The sequence below is a fragment of the Tenrec ecaudatus genome, chromosome 11 (genome assembly GCF_050624435.1).
Source record: "Tenrec ecaudatus isolate mTenEca1 chromosome 11, mTenEca1.hap1, whole genome shotgun sequence".
Taxonomy (NCBI): domain Eukaryota; kingdom Metazoa; phylum Chordata; class Mammalia; order Afrosoricida; family Tenrecidae; genus Tenrec; species Tenrec ecaudatus.
The window spans coordinates 15,686,826-15,712,507 of NC_134540.1; the positions used below are offsets into that span (position 1 = coordinate 15,686,826).

At 45.4% G+C, this 25,682-nt stretch overlaps 1 protein-coding gene across 1 annotated transcript in view; it reads right to left on the bottom strand.

Moving 5' to 3' along the window:
- Window positions 1–25,682, bottom strand: part of FREM2 (FRAS1 related extracellular matrix 2) — a 191,887-nt gene that overhangs the window by 84,060 nt on the left and 82,145 nt on the right. Inside the window, exons 3-6 of the mRNA XM_075563602.1 lie at window positions 22,575–22,721; window positions 15,626–15,856; window positions 5,236–5,361; window positions 3,306–3,557 (exon numbers count right to left, since the gene is read on the bottom strand). Of these exons, the coding sequence (XP_075419717.1) occupies window positions 3,306–3,557; window positions 5,236–5,361; window positions 15,626–15,856; window positions 22,575–22,721 (756 nt within the window). The remainder of the gene's footprint in view (window positions 1–3,305; window positions 3,558–5,235; window positions 5,362–15,625; window positions 15,857–22,574; window positions 22,722–25,682) is intronic.

Below are 25,682 nucleotides of genomic sequence, written 5' to 3' on the forward strand. Positions count from 1 at the left end.
GTTTTGTGTCAATTTGGCTGAGCCAGGATTACAAGTGATTTGGCAGTTAACACCTAGCAACCCCTTTGACCTGATCTGATACAATGTAATCACAGTCAATCAGTTGTAAGAAGATTTAGGTGGGATGCAACACTTGTACTCAGGTCACAGTCTGATGTGCCCCTGATGCAGTTACTTGAAAAGAAATTTCCTTGAAGTGTGTGGCCTGCTTCCTACAGAAGTGGATGCCGAGGGAAGGTTTGCTTGCTATTGGCTAGATCAGCATCTTTCATCTGGCTCATTGACCTTTGATATTTTTGGACCAGAACCAATGGACTGCCATATGGCCTGCCAATTGTCTGAGTCATCAGTTATCTGTCATATGATCCACTAACCTTGGATTCGTTGCTTCTGCAGCCACCAGCCTATGGTCTTTCTGCTGCTCATTAGCCTTGCAGCTATGCTAGGCAGGAGAAGCCACCAGTCTAACATGTGACCCACAGACGGAATCCATCTGGGTTTAGACCTGCCCATTTCTACAACAGTGTGAACCATTTTCTTGATATAAATCTCTCTCAGACAGCGATGGATAGATGATGTGGATCTCATCTCTCCAGTTCTGGGTTATGGCCGTTCCGCGAGCCAGAGAGAATGACAAGTTCTTCTCTGATCATAGGGGTGCAGAGGAGAAGATCCAAACAGGCATTCGGAAGCCTCAGAGTTGACGACATTATACACAACAGCCCTGTGCTCTGGAGCAAATCCTTCCCTGGGCTCCCTGGCTACTCCATTCATTTGACCTGCATTTGCCAATGGATTGGAAAAATTAATATTGATAATAAATATGTTTTTTTAAATTATGTATTCATAGGTACCATGAACCTCTTCACCACTAGGGGTAAGTTTTCGAGGCAGTGATATCATGGAAAGGCCATCCATTTGGGGCCCTGACACTGGCTCTGCCATGTACTGGCTCTGCAAGTTCAAGTCACTCAGGTAGCCCATCCGAGTGTCACAGCTGCTATCTGTGAAACAGGGTACCACCACTGCCTTTCCCTCGTGCTGGCAGGTGCAAGGGCTTGCCAACTAATGAACAGTGGGTTCCTTGTGCACTTATATTGTTCCCCATGTGCACGCCATAGCACTCCGTATAGGACAGGTTTTTATCAGTGAAACAAAGGAAGAGGCACCATTCATTATGTTCTCTGTCTCTAAATGAAATCTATGCATATCTGTATTTATACCTCCAGCCACTAAGAGTCCCAAACTAATGGCTGTCAAGTTGATGCCAACTCTGGGTGACTTTATTGTACAGCACAGAGGAGAACTTCCCCAGAGGGTTTCCAAGGCTGTGGATCTTCACAGAAGTCGTCTGCCATATCTTTGCCCCACAGAACAGCTGGTAGGTTTGAGCTGCCTTTCGGTTTGAAGCCGAGCGCTCAATCACTTCCGCCACCAGGACCCTTTGTAGTTATATAATTTATATCTGTAGACATGTATTTATAGTGTTTCTACAAGGTCAGCAGTTCAAAACTACCATCCACTCCAAGGGAGAAAGATGAGGCTTTCTTCTTTTGTACAGCATTACAGTCTCGGAAACTCACAGGGGTTGTTCTACTCCGTCTTATAAGCTTGGAATGAGTCAGAATGGACTCAATTACTCTGAGTTTCGTTACTTTGAACACACACACAGAGATTGACCGATTGAGCTAAATGTTTAAATTATGGAGCTGATAAAGCTAGACACCTGTGTAACAGGTAGATGCATTATGAAGATAATTGTGCTGCTTCAGTAGATAAAGAAGACACTGGCCGCCTTGATACTAAAACTGGCCTCCCGTGTAAAATCAAGTCATTCCAACTAAAAATTTTATACAGAAGTATTAAACTGATCAATTCAAGCAAATCCCTAAAATATCACCGTTGTTTTCGTATGTGGGGTAATAGCTAAATGTCACGAAGCCCCTCTGGTCCAGGTTAACGCAGTGTTGGGCTGCTAACTGAAAGGTTGGCAATTCAAACCCGGCAGCCTCTCGTCAGTGAAGCTTTACAGCCCCCACAGCCTGATGGAGCAGCTCTCCTCTGTCCTTCGGCCACGAACAGGCCGAGCCGACTTGCAGGCTATGTTTCAGAGAGAATCAAGACTTTGGTTATGATTCTTAATAGCATTCCTCACTTTTATCAACAACCGCTTAACCTTTCCAGTAGAAAGCAGGCCCCGTTATCTAGCTCACAGGAGCCTTGGGAGGAAAACGCAGGGTGACACACAAAGGCCTCAGCCTCCTTTCCTGGCACAGGGTCCACGCTTACAAGACATGCTTCTGCCTTAACCTCTCACCTTCGTTTTCACCCCGAAACTGTCCTACACCCTGCCTGGGGGATCACGGTCAACTCTTGGTTCTGGAAAATGATTTGATAGCCAAGCATTTTGAGCCTCCTCCAAAGTCTCTGCTAACCCAACGATTTTCCACGTGCGCCGCCCCCCCCACCCCGCACCTCCCTCTTTGATCCACCAGGAAGTAGAAACTCAAGAGGAGGTGAAAAATAGTTCAGTGCTGGGGACTCGGCCTCCCTGGGGCATCACGCTCACGTTCCCACAGGGTTATGCCCAACGTTTTCCCTCCTTCGCTCTTTCCTTCTAAAGAATCACATCGTGTTCCTCAAACTGGGAAGATTAAGAAGGAGCCCTGCGCTCCTTTTTCTAGCTGCAAAGAGGGGTTAGCTCGGGTTAATTGATTTTCCCTGGGGAGAAATACTCTCTTCTTTGAGGGCAGAGAGCTGTCAGAAGGACTTAATTGTCCCTAAGTTGATTACCTTTCTAGTTCTTCATTTAAACTCATCTGACAGGCTTCTTTGAAATAGCTGGTCAAAATTGAGGTTACAGTTCCAAAGGAGAGCTTTTTAAAAGCAAACTCAAAACAAGACTCCAAAACCGCTAACCAAAACAACCCCTCCCAAACAAACAAACAAAAGAAAGAAAATCAATTGGGTTTATGATGAGGGCTTTGGTTAGTTACCATGAAATACAATGTTGGTTGAATGGACTATGCGTCTCAGAAAGGGCACTGTGAAAGACAGAAGATGCACACAGAAAGGACAGAAGATGCACACAGAGCTGTGACCCTTCAGCCCATGAAGAACATTAAATTCAAGCCCATGGATCTGAGCAGTCAACGAGGTTACGTCATCACATAAAGGAAACCTGAAACACATGTGAGTGTTATGCTTCTTTCGGATGCTTATTTTTCAGTCTAGAGATTGGTGCCTGACATTTTAATACCTGGTACAAGAAATGAATTTTTTTTTTAAGGTAAATTGGTACTTACCATCATCTTTGTCGGGGACAATTGTCACTTGGGCCGCAGGAAACTCGGATCCAATTCTCCCACCCATGGGCATGCTCAGAAGGACATGGAACGTTTCCTCCTCTTCATGTAAGGAGTCATCAATGACAACGACCCGGCACATTTTCTCCCGTTCATCTTTGTCAAAGCGGATGATGCTGGTGTGGTCGTCGGGCCTGGATATGTAATCGGAATAGGACAGCACGGACGTCGGGACAGTTCCAGTGGCCGTTCCTAGAGCCAGGGAGAACCCAAAAGGCTTTGATGTGGGGCGCATCGCAAAAGTCTCTCCAGAAACAATTCCCTTCACCTGCGAGCATTTCAATGACCCACAGGCATCTTTTAACACCCTTGAAACCAATGTAGCAACTGTGAATACTTCTAGTCCCCCGCCTGTCATTGTCGAACAGTGAGGACTTGTGTGCTGACAAGATGCTGAATGTCATGCTACCAGCATTTTCAACCACAGCAGGGTCACTCAAGGTCATTGAGGGCCACTCATGGGAGCGTCCAGGCTAAGAGAGAGTAAGAAGAAACACCTGATGACCCACTTCCAAAGATTAGCCATTGGCGTCGTATGGATCGCACATTGCCTGTGCTGGAACATGAGCCCCCTAGTTTGGAAGGCCCTCCAATTAGTCCATTGCCCCAACAGCGAGCATCCCAACCATCAGGAGGATGGCTCAGGACTGGCCAAGGTCCCTCTTGTGCATGTGGCTGCCATGAGTCAGAGAGGCCTGGTGACGACGAACAGCAGGGAGAACTACTGGTCCCGTGAGTCAACTTCACAATGGCCTCACCCACAAGATATATTAGATCTCAAGTATGTGCATCCGTCTTCCCAGTCCACGAACCTTTAGGTCAACCGAATCTGATAAAATAACAGTTGCTGTTATTAAAAGGTTGTGGTCCAGGTGGCACAGTGGTGAATGAAGTAGATCATTTCAACCCACCAGCTGCTCTACAGCAAAGATGTGGCAGTTGGTGTTTGAGAAGATTAAAGCCTTTGAAACTCTTTGGAGCAGGTGTACTCTGTCTTACAAGGTCACCATGAGATGGAATCGATTCGAGGGCAAAAGGTTGTTATTAGGATGATTAATATGTGCAGCAAAGTGCCATAGGCTTTATACACATTGCCTCGTGACCCTCCCAACCACTCCAATGACTTTTACACACTGGGTGACAGGTTGACGGAGGCTAAGCGACTCACTCTGGGATCTCGAGCCCTCTCGGATTCTAACATCGTCTTTACACACGACTCTGGCTGACTTTTAAACCAGATATTCTCAGGGCAAATTTCATGAACATGAACGACTGCTCAGATATCAGTATTGTGTATGAGTGTTGCTTTTGCATTCTTATAGAATCACTGTTATTTCCTAGAAAGATATTTGCTCCACTCGTGATTATCACTGTTGATTTTAATGCTATGTTCTATAGAACCACCTTTCACCGAGAAAACTTACCCACGAGCATGAAAGATATGGCAATTGTTTTCAACAAGTTTCAGATTGGTATTAGATGAGTTAGACATTAGTTTTATTTCCCTTGGGTATATGCATTGCTTTGCCTACATTTTAAAACAAAAGAGTCCCTTTTTATTTGAGCCGGCTTGAGTTCAGGATCTTTATCTTCAATTTCCCCCAAAGCCTGGAGTGTTACAGAACGTCACCAATCGAAGTCAGAAAGGTTTGGTGAAAAGAAATAGTAGTAGATCCTTCCAAGCCACCATAGTGCAGTCTTCAATGCTGCCGTATGGAAGGAAGACCTCTGAATCAATGCTTTTTCTCTTTATCAAAGATGTAACAATAAAGGACGCCACTCGTGGGATATAATGCTTTAGACCAAACATGTTAAAGAAGCTTATTTATGCTTCCAAGTTGTTGTTTAGTTTGTTTGCAAATCAAGCTACCTTGCTGCGTGGAACAGATCACCATCAATTCCTGGCTCACGTCTCCACTTCTCCTGATGGGAATGAACAGTTCTCCAATATCTTCTTCAATGGAGTATTCAGACTGAGGGATAAACACCGTGGACTCTACGGAGAGAACACACAATCACAGCCACTAGGAGCTTGGTCTGAGATTCATATAGCAACAAACCTAAGGAAATTAATATTCCTCTGATTATTTATCCCCCACCCCTTACATATACTTTTACCGAATAAAGCCACATCTAGAGAAGGAGAAGAGAGGGTGGAAGTAGACATAAAATATTCCAGTGAATGATCAAATCTAGAAATCAAACTCAACATCATAATGGTTTTTAAATCTCTAGTAGTTCCTGCCTTTTCAATTCATAAATGCTGCTGGTACATGATTACTTGGGTTTGTGATCAATGTTTATGGAAGCAGCAGTCAATAGATCAAACAACACACCGCATTGGATAAATCTGCTGCACAGGACCTCTCTAAAGTGTCGAAAAGTGAAGAGGTTACTCTGAGGACTGAGGTGCACCACACCCAAGCCATCAGACTTTCAATTGCCTCCTATGCACGTGAAAGCGGAACATTGTATAAGGAAGTTGAAGAAGAGCGAATGCATTTGCAGTACGATGCTGGAGAAGAACACTAAAAGTACCACAGGCTTCCGAGAGACCAAACACACCTGTCTTGGGAAAAGTACAGCCTGAATGCTCCTCAGAGCCAAGGCTGGCGAGACTTCATCTTACATGCTTTGGACTAGTCCGTGGAAAAGGATCAAGCTTTGTAACTCAAAAGAAGCAGGCCTACCAGGAGCTGGATTGCACAGGGCTGCCACAATGGGCTCAAGCATGGGAACAACTGTGAGAATGACACAGGACCGGCCGGTGTTTTGCTCTGTGGTACTTTGGGTCTCGATGTACTGTAACTGCCTCGATGGCACCTCGCAGCAACAACAACAAATGATGTACAGTCTTCCCAGTCAAATTGAATCTCCTTTTGGTGGAATCGAATTAAATCAGTGGAAGAGACCTCAGAAGTTATCCTGCTCCTCCTGTTAATTTACAGATGAGAAACTTAGGCTCTGAGAGTTGACTTACCAAGAAATGCGTCCTGGTTCAATGAGGATCAGGACCCAACTTTTCCCTCTGCTACTGTTTCCACTCTGAAGTGTTCCTCTCAGATAATGACCAGAAAGCCCAAACCAAACCTGTGGTTGTCGCGTCGACTCCAACTCAAGGGGCACCCCAGGTGGGGCCACCCCTAGTCTGCCGGGGAGCTCGCATGGTGCAACGTTGTACAACAGATTTCAGACCGAGATGGACTAGAGGATCTAAAAGGGCCTGGGGGTCTGCTTCCAAACTCCGTCCATGACCACTTCCTGGACCACAATGGCCCGGTCTGGATCCTATGATAGGGTTGGTGCAGGCTCAGGCACCATTGGTTCCATAAACTTAGAGAGCCCACTTGATGGCTGCTGGGGTAACAAGGGCCTGAATCTGGGTTCCTTCACTGGTCTATTTGAAGGCTAAACCTGGAGAGCTCTCTTACGTTTCTATGGTGTCTTCGTTGATTTTCAAAGCAGAATGGAAATACAGACTTTTTAAAAATAGGCATTTGAAAAAGCAGCAGGAGACTAATGAAAATAGGCCTAAATCACATGATATTGCGGCGCAGCTTATTAAGGCCATTTGAGGAGAGCATGAGGTGCAAACATTCACTTCGGATGCTCTGCCAGCTGATGGGTGAGAGCAAGTCTCTGGGCAATCCTTAACATCATCGATGTCTTTGTCTTGGGGAATGTAGCCTCTCTCAGAAAGACTTGCTAGGACTAATACGTTCTATTTTGCACCATTTGCCCCCTGGCCCACCTTTGGGTTTCAGAGATGGGTGCTCTCCTTTTAACAAACGGTTGGGATGATTTTGATTTTGTTTCACGTTTCACGCTGAGTTCAAAAAGGAGAGACGGCGTTGGCATTTGCTCAAGGTGAGGTGCTTACATGCATTCTCTATCACTCCCCTGTCATCGGCTTCAGTTAGCTATCATTTTGTTAATTCTGGCAGACCCACCCCAAACATCTCTCTGTGTCAACATTGCAAATGGGCAAAATTAAAAAAAAATTGTTGATGTTTGGATTTCATATAGTAGCTTATGTCATCTGAATTCTAGCTCATGAAATGGGTCGATCCACTCAGATCATGCAAAGATCAGCCCTCCCCTCCCTTTTTTCCCCCAAATATATTCAAATCCTTCTTCTTTTTTTAATGTAAATGCTTTATTGTGACTTGGGTGAGGGCTTACAGAACCGAATGGACCTTCCATTGGACGATTCCTACACACTTTGATGCGCGACCTCAGTCGTAGTCCCCACAATGTAGCAACATGCTTCTCACTTCCTCAGTGTCTTTCGTATTCCCCTCCGTCCTTCGTTACTTCCTCCTGCCTGCCATCTGGGTTTTATCCTGCCATCTGGACACATGCCGCCCTCTTGCTCTCTGCTTGGCTGATTGTTCTCAGGAGTACATACCTCTCCTGGTGGTGTAGTGTTTGCCATTTGGCTGCTCACCGCAAAGCCAGCAGTTTGAAACCATCAGCAGCTCCTCTGGAGAAAGACGGGGCTTTCTACTTCTGTAAACAGTCTTGGAAATTCCCAGGGGCAGTTCTGTTCTACCCTGGTGCTGTAGGGTCACTGTGGGTTCGCATGGACTTGAGTTTGAGTTTGGTGTTATTGGCCACCTTACAAGTCTATTGTTTGGCTGGAAGTTGAGCTATGTGTATGAGGGAAATTCAAGGCTTAAGACCGTCCAAGAGCCAAAGGCTCAGACGTCCCTCTAGTTTCTGTCAGAGAAGGAAACCTGTTCTTTTTCATTTTTGTGAGTTTTGTTCTACATTTTCTCTCACTGTTTCCAAGACCGTCCACTGTAATTCCGATGAGAATGGTTGTCAGTGGTAGTCAGTCACCATCTAGTTCTTCTGGTCTCTGGTTGGAGAGCTTGTGGTTAGCGTGGTCCGTCAGTCCTTCGGATTAAGTCCATTGGTCCTTTGGACTAAGTGTTTCAGTGTGACTTTGATTTTGCTCACTTCTTCTTACTTCAGATGGAAAGAGACCAGCAGTTACATTGTAGATGGTCCCTTGCAAGCTTCGAAGACCCCAGCTGCTGTTCATCAAAGCTCAAGTGGAACATTGTCTGTGCGCCATTTGACCCTGATGTCCACTGGGACGATGATTCTGAGCGCCAGACCCAGGGATGCATTCTCTCAGCGGGGGTTGATTGTTATCAATGCTTCCTTATCTTTGTTTGCTCCCTGTATGCTCTGCTATAGTCATGAATATATTGGCAGCACATATAGATACATACATACAAATAACCAATATCATTGAGTCGATTCTGACTCATAGCAACTCTATAGGGCAGAGTAGAACCCTGGACTTTCGGAGACTGTAAGTCTTTGCCTGAGCAGATGGCCTCCTTATCACACTGGGCCGGTGGCTTGACCCTCCAACCTTGTGGTTAGAAGCTCAATATGTAAGCCCTATGGTACCCTAGTGCTCCTTATATGTAGAAATAGCTTCTGTCGTGCCTATTTCTACCTAGTATTGGTGGGAGTCATCCAATTTGTCTTCCTACGCCTGCTCTGGAGCTACGCATCTACTAGTAGCTCATTATTATTTTTGCAGGATTGTATATGTAATAAATGGTATTTACTCTTGTTACCTTGAACTCAGGTGTCCCTCTCAGGTCTTTCTTTGCCTTCATGATTTTGTGCTGACCTTCCCCTTTGGTATATTGCCTTTCCCTTCACCTAAGTTAATGTATAGCTATCCTCTAGTTACCGATTTACCTTCCCATGCCTTTTCACACCAGATAACCTTCGAAGAATGTTTCTTTCTGTGTGCAAACCTCTCTTGATTTTACACAGCAGTGGTCGCATACACTCCTTGCCCTCTTGTGATTGGCTTTTTTCACTCAGCGTGGAGTCCGCTGGGCTTATCCACGCCGAGACGTTTCTGAGATTCATCACAGCTCTTGAACACTGTGCATTATCCCATTGTGTGCATGCATGCTGTAGTTTGTCTCTCTATTCATCCCTGGATGGGCACTTGGGCTGCTTCAGAAGGCTTTGGTGAATGGTGCTGGGATGAACATGGGTCTGCATTTATCTATTCATGTCATGGCTCTTATTTCTCTAGGATATAGCTCGAGTGGTAGCATTGTTGGATCATATGGTATTTCTAGTTCCAATTTTCCAAAGAAACGCCACACCGTTTCCCATAGTGGATACGCCATTTAATAGTCCTAGGAGCAGTGTAGAAGGGTTCTAGTCTTTCCACACCTTCAAAGGGATTCACTGTTTTCTATTTTTTGAACTTTGCTATTAATGCTGAGGTGAGATGCGATCTCACTGCTGTTTTGACTCGTCTCTAATGGTTAATGACTGTGGGCATTTCATTGTGTGTTTGTTGGCTGACTGATTGTTTTCCTTAGTGAAGTGTCTGCTCGTGTCTCGATTGCTCGTCTTTTTTTTTTTAGATGTTGAAGTTTTCTATTAATTTTAGAGATTAGTCTAATGTCTGAAATGCCTTTGTCAAAAGTTTCTCCCCTCTGCGGGCTCTCTTTTTATTCTTTGGATGTACATATGCATTTCATTTTTAGCAGGCCCCAGCCATCTAGTTTGCCTTCTGCTGTCTGTGCATTTTTAATAAATTTATATCGTGATTGCAGGCCATGGACGACAGCTCCTAAGTGTTCCTTCATTTTTTCTCTGATGATCTTTATAGTTTTAAGTTCTACATTTAGAATCTTAATCCACCTTGAGTTAGGTTTTGAATACGGTGAGTGATATGGATCTTGTTTTAGTTTTCTGCAACTGGATACCCAGGTTTTCTAGCATCATTTGGTAAGGAGATTGCGTATTCCCTGCTTAGTGGGGTTTGGTTCTTTGTCCTAGATCAGCCAGCCATACCGGGGTGGGTTTCCTCCTGGGTGCTCAATTCTACCCCGATGGTCGATGTGTCTGCTGTCGCACTGGCAGAGTGTGTCGACTGTTGTGGTTGTTTAGTAGGTGTTGTGATTGAGGAGTGTGAGGCTTCTGTTTTGCTCTTTTCCTTTAGCAGTGCAGTGCTTTCCTTTCGGTGTAAAGTCAGTGATAATTTTCCTTTACAAAACTATGACGCACTATGGAACAGGAATGTATTGTATTTCTGATTGCTGTGAGTAGCACGGGGTTTTTACAAGGCTAAGCTTTCCTAGTCACGAGGACAGCAGGCCGTTCCATGTATGCGGGTCCATTCTGGTTCCTTATGCAGGTGTATAGGTGCGCTGTAGCTTTCTTTGATAGACTTCTGGGCCCTGGTTAGCTTTATTTCAAGTGCTCTATCTTTCCTGTGGCTCTTATAAATGGTTTTGGTTTTCTTTTCTTCTTTTTAAAAAAATAATAAATCATTTTATTGGGGGCTCATACAACTCTTATCACAATCCATCCATTCATCCATTGTGTTGAGCACATTTGAACATTTGTTGCCATCATCATATTCAAAACATTTTCTTTCTACTTGAATTTTTGGTATCAGCTCCTCATTTTTCTCCTTCCTCCCTCATGAACCCTTAATAATTTATAATTTTTTTTCATATCTTGCACTAACTGATGTCTCCCTTTACCCACTTATCTGTTGTCCAGCCCCCTGGGAGGGGGTTATAGCTAGGTCACTGTGATTTGTTCCCCCTGTCTCCACCCCTCCACCCCACCTTACCCTACTAGCATGGCTACTTTCAATATTGGTCCTGAGGAGTTGATCTGCCCTATGTTCCCTGTGTTTCCAGCTCTTTTCTGTACTCATGTACATGCTCTGGTCTAGTCAGGTTGGTAGGGTAGAATTGGAGTCCTGATGTGGCGTGTTGGGGACGGCCGGGAGGAAGCATTAAAGAACCAGAGGAAAGCTGTATGTTTCTGATTTTCTGTTCAGATTGCTCTGTTAGTGTAGAGGAATCTGCCGGATTTCTGTATGTCAATCTTGTACCCTGACACTTTGCTGGATCCTTGTATTAGTTCAAGTTCTTGTTGCTCCTCTGGAACTTTCTGTGTATCAGGATGACTATTGGGTGCCATCGGGCCAGTTTGACTCACAGTGACCCTGCTCACACCAGCCCAGAACCCTGCCTGATCCTGCCCCATCCTCACAACTGTGGCTGGGTATGAACCATCACGGCAGCTCCTCTTCCATGGCTCATAACATTGGCAAGTAGAGGTGGTTTTTACTTATCCTTGCCAATTTGGATACATTTTGTTTACCTTTTCTGCCTGATTGCTCTGGCTAGGACTTTCGATAGTATATGAAACAGGAGTGACGATAAAAGGCACGCTTGCCTGGTTCTCATTCGCAAGGGGGATTCTTGTAGGCCTCTTCCAGTCGAGAATAATGCGGGTGCCCTTGGGCCTGTATGTAGATGCTCAGTTATGTTGCGTGCGGCATTTCCCGTCTATTCCCGATGTACTGTTCTTATCTGGGATGAGCGTTAGATCTTGTCCGAGTCACTGCTAATCTGAAGGGGGTGGTCCACCCCCATGAAGTGGCACTCTGTCAGAAACCCTGGCAGGCTGCTTTCCTAAAGCAGATTCCGGCCAAGAAAACCCTTCTACGGAGCTGCGCTACGTTGTGAGAGGCGGCCCGTGAGTCGGAGTTGCTGCGGCAGTCACAGCAATACCTGTGACATTTAAATTTAAATGAGCTAAGGTCTGGGAAGCTCCCCATAAAGGACTGTTTCACCGCAGGTCCTCAGAAGAGGTGGTTGTTGTTGTCAGGTGCCTTTGAGTTGGTTGCACCCCCTAGGCCCCTCCGCAGAACAGAGAAAACACTGCCTGGTCCTGCCCTCTCCTCGTCACCGTGGCTATGTTGGCAGCCATGGTGGCAGCCACGGTGTCAATTCACCTGGTCGACAATCTTCTTCTTTTTCTCTGCCCCTCGACTGTACCGAGCACGATGCCCTTCTCCAGGGACTGGTCTCCAGGATAACATGTACGTGTGGCTTTTCCAATAGATGTAGATGCTGGTGTGCTGAATAAAATCCTCACACAGAATCCTCCCCTAAATCGCAACCACCTAGTTTTTGAAAAATTAATAGATGGAGCAGCTTTTATTAGAGTATAATTGTGAACACGGGAGAATCCAGGATAACTGTGTTTGCGTGTGTGTGTGTAGAACAAAGAGAGAGGGAGAGAGAGAGAGACATTAAGATGTGTGGCTTCTTTATTATCAAATTTGGAAACTAAGACTTAGGACCTATGAAATGGAATATTCGAGAAGAATCAGATCAACTGCAGAGAGTGGTCCAAATATCTCGGAAGAAGGGAAAAGAACGTAATGAAGTGATGTACATGACTTTCTCAGCACGCCAGCTGGCACTCGGTCGGTCTGTGCTGAAGACGCTTCAGTTAGGATGGCACTTTGGTCAGTGCCATTGGGAATGTAGGTCCTGGATAAAGTAGTACTTGTATGCTTGTATAAAATGGCCCACAAGTAAAAGCAGTCGCCAGACTAAGACAAGCCTTTCTGTTTGTTTGCTTCCACAGTGCTGTGGATTTACTCTATTGTTTTCCTTCACATCGTGGTGTAATCACTTATTTATAAACTCACAGGCTCTTATTCCCATTAGGCTATACACTCGTTGACAAAAGAGATGATATGTTTTTATTATATTTTTATTCCTAATACAGTGCTGTACCTAGAGCATGTGTGAGCTTGACATATTTTTAATCAACTGTACAGATCTGATGACATAGAAACCCTATGCTGAGGGCAAGCTGTTAGGCATAATATTCCTATAACAAGTAAATGGATAGGGAAAGTGTCGGAAGAAAGGGTTCAAAGAACCAATCAACATTTGGGAATGGCTGAAAAATCGATCCTTTGTAGAAAGAAAAAAGTATGGACTCTCTTAAGATGAAATCATATTAGACAGCAGCAACATTTGTGGTGTGTGTTCGGAAATTGAATGTTAATAAAGGCTGTTGGATTTGATCGTGGTGGTACAGCTGGGAGTGGGATAGTTGGAAATAAATAAAACTAGGTCTTACAATCTCAAGACCATCGTCTTCGACACAACACGGAATGTGGCAGGCATTACAGCACCCTTGTCAGTTACCATAGGGGTGATAAGGGCTTGGAATGGATTGAGCTGAACTTCATCCAGAAAATTCTAAGAACCCTTAGATGACTGCATGAAAGGAAGACTACGTTTTACTTGGCTGTACCATCGCTTACATGGAAACTAAATTATGTGAGAGAGACAGTGTGTGTGTCTCTGTGTGTGTGTGTGTTTCATTTTTAACATCCCATTGCTTAGATGGGTTTTGGGTACACAGTGTGGGCTGATAAATGAGAAAGCATAAATTAGTTTAAGTGTCTTCTTCACTAATGTAAAGGATAACAATTATGCCAATTGGCAAATGGAACATCAAGAAAAGACTTCAAACAAACTTTAACTAATGGGCCCATTTATAATGTCTATTAAAGCTGTCACGGGCTCGCTCAATAGAGAGAAGCTGGTTTATTATGCAAATGTTTACCCCCCAAAATCGCAGGGCTAGAAAATGTTTAATTATTTATCCCTTGCTAAAGCAGATAAAATTAAATTTAATTGAGCGCTCGACTGTTCCTTAATGAAAACCATAAGTGTAATTGACATTCGCATTTAAGTAAAAGCAGAAATGTGAGTTAAAGAAATGACCCTTGGGCCCCAGCTTCCTTACATTCTCTCTGTAATTACACCCGTCTTTTAACACTGGGATTGGCACACAATCTCCATTTCATGGACTCGGTAGATAGTATCTTGGCGAGAAAGTTTTAAGAGTTTTCTGATTGACAAAATAAAGCAGGCTGGCGTTTTCAAAGAAAACCATGTCTGGCTCCTGACAGGATCTCAGCTTCAGAAGAGACTTGACAAGGATTGTGTAAATGCCAGCGCCAAAGAAAAAAAGCAAAACACACCCATCCCACATGCCCTCCATCCCCCCACCCCCTTTGAACCCATTGAGACAAGCCAGTGGCAGCAGGAGGGGGAAGGTTAAATTACACAGGAAAGCTGTAAGGTTCATTTTTACCAGCATCAGCCAAAAGTGTGTGCTGACAAGAATCCTTAGTACAGTAGAAATTATGAGCCTTGATTCAAGACACTGTTCGCTGAACAGTAAGGGGGGCGGGAGAGCGGCGTGGAGGGTTGGCTGGTGATCATGTAGCCCATGAAGAAACATATGGCCAAGTGGAAATTTTGAGCTGGTGAATCTAGGTAGGCAAGCTAAATTATAAAATGTAATCTGGGGAGCGCATTAAGCCCCAAATTGGTCTGAAATACTTTTCAACCATTTGTTTTCAAAGTAATGAATTAATTCAAGAATAATGCCATGAACAATATGGGGGTATCCAGAGAGTTAGGACTCACCAATCATCCAACAGAGAGGTTGTTCACTTGAAAAAATGAGCAAACAAAAATACCCAACCTGTCAAATCTCCCACCATCAAGCTGATCCCAACTCATCAAGACCCCATAGACAGGTTTCCAGGGTGACCATCTTCACAGGGAGTAGACAACCCCATCATTTTCCTGGGAATGGCTGGTAGGTTTGAATTTCAACCTTGCAGTTAGAGCTTCTCTTACTGGCTTGTGAGGCTCTCTCTTCCTGTAAGCACAGCTTGTAATGCTGGACTGTTGATTAGGAAGACTGATTTTACAGTTGGAAAGTAGCCCCGACAGACAGCGGTGAAAGCTCTCAGCTGGCAACAGAAAGGCCCACGATTCAAGCCCACCGCCCTATTCTGTGGTAGAGAGAGATGGCGGTCTACGTCTATGCAGCTTACAGTCTTGGAAGCCTGACGGAGGTCGTGTCATTCCCCTGTGTCCTATGCAATCCCAGGGAGTTAGAATTGATTTGATGACAATAGGCTAACCAACTGGAAGGCTGGCAGGTAAAATCTGCCCAGTGGCACCTCCGAAGTAAGAACTGGCCCTCTGCTTTCATAAAGGTCACCGTCAGGAAAGCTGTGTGCATCACACTTCTACTCAGAGCCCTGGGGTCCCCATGAGTCAGAATACGCTTAAGGGCAATGGAGTTGTGTTTCGATTTTTGTCTTCATAACCCGTAAACTGAACCCACTGCCATCAAGCCAATTCTGGCTCATCATGGTCCTACAGGACAGGGTAGAACTGCCCTGTGACTTTGGGGGACTGTACCTCTTCATGGAACTAGCAAGCCTTGGTCTTTCTCCCTAGGAGCAGCCGGTGGTCTTCAATGGCTGATCTTGAGGTTAGCAGCCCAATGAGTCACCATGACGCCACCCCTGAACCCAACAGGGACAACGCACGAAAGCCGCGGATAGCTCTTACCATCTCCGGGGTCCACAATCTCCACCGTGGTCACCGAGGGGAATTCCAGCACAGCCAGCACCGGCTCCGACAGCACCACCTGGAAGGTCTCCGATCGCTCATGCTCGCCGTCACTCACCACCCGCACTCTCCACGTGGCCCTGCTCTGGCCGGGGTTGAACTGCACTTGCTTCTGAGCTTTGCCCTTGAAGTCTTTGTCTTTCTCCGCAGTCCCATCTCTTGTGCCAATACCTTCACAGAAACACAATTCAGATAGAGCTTTTAGGTTCAGATCCAATTGGAGGACGAAGGCTTTCTGTGCTGTGGAATCTTTGCGGTCATTGTCTCCGGCAGAGAAAAGAGGTGTAGATGGTTCCCACGCAACTGCTCACCGAAAGGCTGGAGGTTCGAACGCACCCAGTGGGACCAAGGGAAAAAATGTCTGAGCAGGTGCTTGTGTGCTCCTTGTTGTCAAGATATCTTTACCATGACTGCGTGCCAAGTACTCAGCCCATGTGGTGGTGTCAACTCATAGCCACCTTCTGTACATCAGAATGAAACACTGCAGGTTCCTGGGGGCATTCCCACAATGGTTTGAGCCCATTGTTGCAGCCACAGTGTCTAGCCATTTTGTTGAGGGCCCACCTAGACCATAGACTATTTTATACAAAAAGCAATGAGTAAGAGCACAAAAATCCAGTGTCAGGGGTAAAATACTATGAAATTACCATCATACTAACTGTATATCTAGCATATACTCTCTACAGTTCATATCTCTAGTATATCTGTCAGGACTGAATCCACATGTGTTAGAATTCTCAGTGAGTCAAGTTAATGAAAAATAATTTTCAAATACATTTCTTTAAGCACTGATTACCTTCAAAGAAGTTGGAAGGAAAGACGAAGTTATCTTTTTCATTTTTAAATTCTTCTTATTCTTCGACATAGAAATGAATCCTGATCAAATCATTCCTATTCACCCACAGATATAGGAGCTTCAAAAGCATTTTTGGAAAGGGTGGGGAAGGGGGACAGGCAAGCTATTGGGAAATTTGATAAGATGTTTAAATTCTTGATTGTAAAACAATTATCTGAAATGTAAACCTCCATATCATTCACAATAAAAAATGAAACAGAATTTTTTTGGGGGGTGGGATTCCATTTTCTTTTCATTCCCATTTTCCTGGAATGATTGGAAGCCCCTCTTCTACACTGAGTGCTGATCTGGGCAGGGCTCTGAAGGCACAGCAGAAAACAAACAACCTTCAAAACCCGCTGTGCTCCCGGTGCTAAGGCGCGATGGAGCTGAGTTTTCTTATTGAGTCACCTGAAGACAGCATTGTGAAGCTAATCTTCACGTAAGGAGGAAAAACATTCTATTTTAAAGTATTTCTGTCCTATGAACCTTAGAGAAAAACAACGCACACACACACATATGACATTGCATATTATCTTTTCAGTAGCACGTAAGCCATAATTAACTCAATGGCAAGTGAAAAGGGGCCCAGCACCAGAAATGACTGGCCTAAATATCTTAGTGACTGCTCCGGACGTCCTTCTGGCCCTCTGGCTCCTGCACTCACAGCACGGCTGTCAACACCTCCGCCATCCACTGCTGAGACCACGATGAAAAGAATCATTTTCGGAGGCTCCCACAACACACGCTGTGTGTGGAGGGGCTGTCCCCAGGAGCCTGGCCAGCCACGGAATCTGCTCGTGTCTCCTTCATGTCGCTCCTGGCCACCTGCGTGCAGCCTGGCTTTCACCAACAATGCATTCTTTTCTCAGATAGGCAAAAGGCAGTAAAAACAACAACACTAACAAGACGTCAGTGTGCTAAGAGGCATGCCCACTGGATTCAAGCATGTAATCATTCTTACTGAATGCCAATCAAATCATCCCACTGGCTGTAAAAGGTTAAAATCTCAAATGCCAATGGCCGCAGCTAGTAATATCCATCACTGTTTTTGCTGGTGGGTGTGGTCAGAGGCAATGTCTTTGACCTACCAAGTCCTGATGAATGGGCTATATATATATAAGATTTATTGACATTTAATTCATGTGCCATACAATTCAATGGTTTGAATATATTCAAAAGAACCGTGCAACCAAGTTTAGACCATTTTCGTCATTCTTATACTTATTGTTATTAGCTCTCCTTTCCCTCCAACTTCCCCTGCCATAACCGTCTCACTGCCATTGAGACGATACTGACTCCTAGTGACCCCCAGTCTGGGTTTCCAAGATTGTGACAGTTTACAAGAATAGAAAGCCCAGTCTTTCTCCTGCGGAGCTGCTGGTGGTTTTGAACTGCCAACCATGTGGCTCACAGCCCAATGCTTAATGAGTACAGAGCCACAACTCTATGAAACTATTAATCCAGTTATTGCCTCTATAGATGTTCCCATCATGGGCTTAATATAAAGAAAACCATCCTTCAAACCAAAGATACCCTTAGCAAGCACAAGGCTAGCAGCTGGAAAACGCCAGGTGCTCTGAAGGAGAAAGACGGCACTCTACTCCCATCAAGAGTGAAAGTCTTGGAAATCCACAGGGGCCATTCAACCCTGTCCTACAGGTCCACTGGGTTGGAATCCCCTTGATGGCGGGTGAGTACGGTTTTGTGCATGGCGCTGTGGGAGGGGCCTGGTGGCCGAGGGCATTAACCTGTGAACCAAGAGGTGAGTGGCCACTGAAAGGTCTCAGAAACCCAAAGGGGTTGTTCTTCTATCCTGTCTTAAGTTGGAGTCACGATGAGTCAGAATCGCCTTGGTGGCCGTGGGCTTGACCCTGAGCCAACCCTGTAGTTAAGAGGTGGGGAGCTCTGGAGTTAAAGCTCAGCTCCTCACCTTTCGAGCTGTCTAACATATTACCTAACCTCTCTGCTTCCTTCGATGTCAAAGGGGGGTTTATAATAGCACCCCTCTCACAGGGTTGTCTGATGTCAGTATTTGGAATCAGATCTTGTCTATAATTAAACAACAACAACAAGAACAGAAAACAACATTCTCCGTCCTTGAGTTGCCGCTGACTCATAGAGATGACAGCAACTGTGTAGGACAGGGTGGAACTGCCCCTGTGAGCTGCCTATATGGCAGCTCCATCTGGGAGTGGAAAGCCCTGTCTTTCTCTCTAGGAGCGGCTGGTGGTGGTTTCAAACTGCTGACCTTGTGGGTAACAGCACAACTGCGACCAGGGTTCCCTTGCACATAATAAGAACTCAAGAAATATCAACCTTCATTTTTATCACTTCCTAATCCACTAGCTAACAACTGCCTGGCTGATAATAGGCACTCAAGAAAAGAGTAGTTGAGCTAGTGAATACGAAGGGTTGCGTGGAATGAGAGACATCATACATGTCAAGTACCGAAGAAAGAATCTTGTCTTTGGTAAAGGTTCTATAACGGGAAGCAAAAGGTTTTTTGAGAGTCAAATACTTTTGTGAAATGCATGCATATTTGAGTTATGAATGGGTGTTAAAGGTTAGGAAATGACTAGTCATCTCTGGTAAGCTGATACATAAAATGATAAGCAAGTCTAATTTTGTATGTGTGCTCCTGAAGGTAGCTAGCCATAATAGAATCTACCTAATGATAAACTAGCATAGTTCAATACTAAGCTACACTAGGGGGAAACTAGCCTAATAGAGCCAAGCTAATGCTAAACTTAAACCAACACCCCCCCCTCCCCATTCACTGCCATAAAGTCGATGCTGAGGTAGAGTGACCCGGTAGGTCAGGGGAGAATGACCTCTTTGACTTGCCACGACTGTCATTGTTTATGGGAGTAGGAAGCCAGCATCGTTTAACGCTAAGCTCTGGGTAAACCAGCCTAATGGAATCGGTCTAATGCCAAGCTTGCGTAGTTCAATGCTAAACTCTGTGCAAACTAGATGTGATGGAATCTGTCTAATGCTAATGGTGCAGGAATGCAAGCGCAGGGTGACTGTCACAGTGACACAATACGGATTCCTTGTAGAACATCTCTGATGCCATCCGTCACTTTCGTCCGGCTTCCAGTCTGGCTCTTCCCAGGAATTCTCTTACCACCCTGGCTGACTGACAGCTGGGAGTCACTCTCCAAAGCTTTGCCAACCTCCTGCCATCACAGGCCACCCACTCATCAAGTGAGGCTAACCAGGTCAAGCCATCAGTCTTTGTGGCATTGCTGATGAGCACCTCCATGTTCATGGGGGAAAATGTCTTTTCAGGACAAGAGTTCTTATTTGGCATTGTGGTATTCTGTTTAAAAAAATGACGTCAGTGGAGAATACAATTGCAAAACACTGTTTAAAAAAATCCAAGCCTGGAGGAAGGAATGGTATTAGAGCTTAAATATTTTTGAACACCCCATTTGTAGAAGGCGAGGGATGACAGGTGAAAGCCCCCAAGCCTCCAGTGATGCTGGACCAAGATGGGAAAGGCCTTTTTACGTGGCAGAGTTCACTGCCGGGTGGGTTACTGCCATTGTAGGTAAGTCACGCGACCCCTTGTCATCGATCTCCCTCTTGACTCCAGTTTTCAATATTTAATATCTCCAACTTGGTGACTGATTGTGGGTTCTCCTCCATTTCATAGTGTCATAGTTGGGCCGTTTCTCGGTACTGTTTTGACTTTGTCTGATTCTCTGCGTCTGAAACCCAGGCTTGGTCAACCTACAGGGACAACAGCTGGATCCACAGATCCACAGATCTACAGATCCACAGGGACATGACACGGGAGACTGGCGGGAAATGAGAGCTCACTGTGAGGACAAGGATGAAGAAATGTCTTGGAATTGACTGTCGTGACTGTTGCCCCTCTTGTGAGTGTGGTTGGACTATTGAAACATACGCTATGTGAAAGGCCTGTCAATGAAACTGTGAAGCATAGACTCATTATTAAATTTTAACAAAGAGTTTTTTAGAACTAGCTTTCTCAATGCTGTGCATGGGCCGGTCGACATGGAGTTATTAGAATACTCACCAAGAGGGGAACTTTAGGTTAAACAAAGACACCGGTACGGTCTTTGTGGTGTGTGGTTTTCCTGCAGCCCCTCGACTCCATTTAAAAAAAAAATCATTTTATTGGGGCTCGTACAATTTCCATCCAGCCATCCATTGTGTCAAGCACATATGTACATTTGTTGCCATCATCATTCTCAAAACATTTGCCTTGTACTTGAGCCCTTAATATCATATTCTCATTTCCGCCTCCCTCTCCACTTCCCCCTCCCTCATGAACCCTTCATCATTCATAAATTATTGTTATTTTGTCATATGTTACACTGCCCGATGTCTCCCCCCGAGCTCTTGTCTGCTGTCCATCCCCCAGGGAGGAGGCTATACGTAGATTCTTGTAATCAGTTCCTCCTTTCTACCCCACATTCTCTCCACCCTCCAGGCATTGCCACTCTCACCACTGGTCCTGAAGGATTGACTCCAGTTTTTATCCACAAACCACGTCGGTGTCAGTTATGACCAACAGCCTAACTGTGTGATGGTTACATGAAAGAGGATGTCAACTTGAAATGAGGTTGAAAAGAGTTTTATTCAAGTTTGTTTGGGGCTCAGGTTTAGATAGTACACAGTATCTTTTATTGAACTGAGGTTCCTGAGAAGTTTAGCGACCTATGACAGCATTCCAGCACAACTTGAATTACGCTGCAGTCCTTCATAAACTAAACAACTTTTAGGAACCTTAGAACAAGACCTAGCAACTCTAAAGAAATCATTTCATTTATGAGTAATTACTTCCAGTTTAGTGCTGTTATTTTATAGCAGTGAAGGGTTCCTCCTAGATAACTTTGAAGAAGCAACCATGCATTTCTGATGGTTTTCCATCTCTGTCCTCTCTGAGGCCCTGGTGGCACTGTGAACTAAGCATTGTGCTGCTAACTGCAAGGTCGGTAGTTCAAACCCACCAAATGCTCCATTGGGAGAAAGACGAGGCAGTCTACTCCCGTAAAGATCAAAAACTGTGCCACTCTCTAGGGTCACGCCACATTGCTGCTTTCTTGTTGTTTTTGTTCTCTATGGAGTCCCTGGAGAGTCCTGTGGTATAGCGGTTACCCTTTGGGCTGTGATCCACATGGTCAGCAGCTCAAAGGTCCCCGTAGCTCTGCTGGAGGAAGACCGAGCTTTCGACTCCCGTAAACAATTACAGTTTCAAAAACCCACAGGGTGGGGGGGGGGCTATAAGTCAGCATTGACTCCATAGAAGTCAGGCTTTTTGTTTTGTTTTTTTGGTATAGACTCCCCGGGTGGGGCCAATGGTTAAGAGTTCAACTACTAGCCAAGTGGTTGGCAGTTCAGTTCCACCCAGAGGCGTCTCAGAAGACAGGGCTAGTGATCTGCTTCTGAAAGGTGACAGCCTTGCCAACTGTGGGGCAGCTCTCCTCTGCACACACGGCAGCAGAACTGACTTGGCAGCAACATAGCTGTTGTTATTGTCAGGTGCCACCGAGTCGCTGCTATTTCATGGCGACCCTCTGTACAAGAGAGCCACACACTGCGGGTCCTGCAGCCTCCCACACGGTTCCTATGTCTGAGCCCCCTGGGCATGAGCAACATGGTGGGCAGGGCAAACCCCTGGATGGTTGAAAACGGTCAGTGCCCCCAGCTGCTAACAGAAAGGTTGGCGATTGCAGCTCACAGAGATTCATCACAAACAAAACTTAGGAACAATCAGCCATTGAAAAGCCCGTGGACACACACGGGGTCACCAGGCGTTGGGCCCCGCTAGTTGGCAACTGGTCTGGGGTGGCTTTGATGGAAACTCCAAAGCCTGACATTGTCGGAGGTTATGGGTGGGGTCATCAATTACGGTGTGGACCCAGACACAGATTTGTTTCTTTAGCTCAACGTGTACACGTCTTCCTCAGCTTTCACACCAGAGTAAGAAGCCAAGCTGGACACTGTAATCAGCGCAGCAATGACAGGCGTGTGTGCTAGAAAATGGGATTCGGAGGCAGAAGTTTGAATGGAACTTACTTATAAACGAGGTCTCTCCCAGGTAACCTCTTCGTTTGAGAACGACGTCGAGATATTTGGAGTCCTCATTGATCAGGTAGTATTCCTTTTCAAAAGAGATCCACGCCCAATTCAGACGGAACTGTTGGTTCGTTAACTTGTTTCCACCTGGAAGACAAAGAGGGAAAACCCTGACTTAGTGGCCTCCTGACTAAGCGACCTTACCACAGTAAGACGTGGCGCCAGCTGACAGTTTCATGGACAGTATACAGAAACACAATAGCCGACAGCATTCACCACAACGGGCATCCTGGATTAGACACTGGACTGCTAACTAAAAGGGCAGCAGTTCAAGTCCACCAGTTGCTGGAGAGAACGAGGAGGCTACCGGTTCCCAGAAAGATTTACCGCCCCAACCCCCTAGACAGAGTCGTTATGGGTTGGAATCAACTCGATGGCGGTGAGTTTGGATTTTTTGTTTGTTTCCCTTTCCCTTTTGGAAGGAGCGGTTGTGAGAAGAGCAGGTATCACAAAACCAAACTTCTGCACTGCAGGATGGAACACCTTCCACCAGGTGCCACTGGAGAGCAGGCTTTCCCCACAGAGATCTGGGCAGAAAGCTCACTTGTGATGCTCTTTTACACACACACACACACACACACACACACACACACACACACACACACACACACACACACCCTTCACAAATACCTTTCCTCTGAGCAATTGTTTGGAAGGCTTTAATTATAACCCTTTCAGAAACTAAACCAAAAAAACCCTAATAGCCCCTTTCCACCTCCTGTCCCCACTACAGCCCACTCCCTTCCTTTGGGCAGACAGACAGCTCTTTCCATTGATTCCCATTCTGCTCTGAAGATAAGGCACCCCCCTCCCAGCTCCGCCCACCGATATGGGGCTGGCTGTCCATTAGGGGAAAACGAGCCCAGTGTGTGATCTTGCTAATGTGAAAGCCACTCTGTTGGGGACATGAAAAGAGGTGCGGTTATCAGCTGATCACTGGATCACTGGGCACTTATCCCTGCACCTCTTTGATCTACACCAATTATTTCAGAGTCAGGTGAGGCTTATAAACAAAGGCATCCTTAGCTTCTTTTAAGTCTTTCTGGGGGAAAAAATCTGAAAGCAAAAAGCAAAACAAAATAAAGAAACCCCAATAATAAACAGGGATCGAGGTGTTTTGAAATTGTAGTTTCTTCATTTCTGGGTTATTCCAGGCGTCAGAGGGAAGGGAATGAGCTGGGGATACCGTGGAGGCTTGCCTAGACCTGTTTGTGGCAGGGGAGAAGAAGCCCTGTTACAAGAGGACAAAACACAAAGCAAAGCACAACACAACACAGTTGGCATCAGGTTGATTTTGACTCCTACTGGCCTCTGATGTGTGGAGTGGAGCGCTGCTTCACAGGGTTTCCAGTGGCGGAATTTCATCAGTCGATCACGAGGCATTTTCTCTGAGGTGCCTCTTGGTTGACTCAAACCTGCAACCTTTTGGCTAGCAGCCTAGTGTGCTGTCCGCACCCCCCAGAAACTCTGAAAACCATATTAACGAACATAACCACCCTGTGTCTTGTCTTACTTCTTAGTCATTTAAATTGAGGCTGACAATTTATTTCACAGGGTCACACAGGGCAAAGAAAATTCTAAAAACTTGTTGTGTCAAAAGGTGCACAATCTGGAATTTGATGAAAGTGCAGGGCAGATTGTGGGTAATTTCTCTCTCTCTCTCTCTCTCTCTCTCTCTCTCTCTCTCTCTCTCTCTCTCTCTCACTCTTTTGCATCAAGACCCTTACCAGAATCAGTTGAACTTTGTTTGCATTGCTATGCTTTCTACCATGTTATCTGAAATAATTCTCCTGCTGTTTATGGAACAAACATTTATTGAGCACCTGCTGTGGGCCAAACGCCAGGTGTACAGTGATGAAAAAGGTCTTCTTCTCTCCAAGAATATTTGCTTCTGTACTGGCCAGCCTCTTCGGAGGTGTCACATGGCTCCTGCAGGAGCGACCTTACACCCTGACAATGGGCCCGGGGAGGGAAGGCCATCCAGGCAAGCAGCTGCCATCAGGCTCGGTGAAGGTGACTGTTTTCCGTTCACTTCAGCCATACCACTTGCAATTATAGGACGAAATTCAATACCACAAATTGATGGCTCTTTTCAGTGTTGAGTTCACCCACTAGACAACTCTCCTAAAATGTCTTCAAGGAATAGAGAATCACTAGGGAAAAAACAGAGGATCTATGCTGAAAGCGCCCCCAAAGCCCTGCCTCCCAGGAAAATACATCTGTAGACAGCTCTTGCTTTGAGTGGCGAGGAGACCTGGTCTTGGTGATCTTGCATGCCTCTGTCTTAACTGAGGTTTGGTCTGTGGTGAATTCTTTCTGGAGTCCCTGGTCTGTACTCATGGTTAGGGTAACATGGGTGGACTGCTTAATGCTCTGCTCATACAACGCTAACATGAAAACATCCTTAAAATGACACAGAAAATGCTTCATGAAAAATACTGTGTCTGTGCGCACGGTTAAGTAAGTATCGGGTTATAAGACAAGCCTATTGAAACAATCGCGCTGCTAACTCAAAAGTTGGAGTTTTGAGTCCACCCAGAGGAACATCAGAAGGAAGGGCTGGTGACCTGCTTCTGAAACAAACAAACAAACAAACAAAAGACAACACAGCCATTTAAAAACAGGATGGATCACAGATCTACTTGAACGGACACCTGGCCCCCGGAATCACAGTCCACTCACTAGCAACTGATGACTTGTTGGGTCAAAGTGATTGAATCATTGTCCTCAAGGCAAAAGGGATCAGCTGAAGCTGGAAGTACAAAGCTGGGCATAACCTAACCTAACTAACCTCACTTAACCTAACCTAGCTAAATTAACTTACCCTAACCTAACCTACTGGAAAGCTGAGGACGGCTGCAGCCACAGTCTGAATGAGACAGAAACATGCACTTAAAAAGAGAGACTGTCAAACGCATAGACAAGCAGGCATACTGTTGTCTTAAGGCAATACAACGTGCACACGGCACAGCTGTCCATTGATTGTCCTTCCATTCTTGTGAGTGATTCTCTAGAAGAGCCCAGTGGAGGACCACACCACAATCCTCT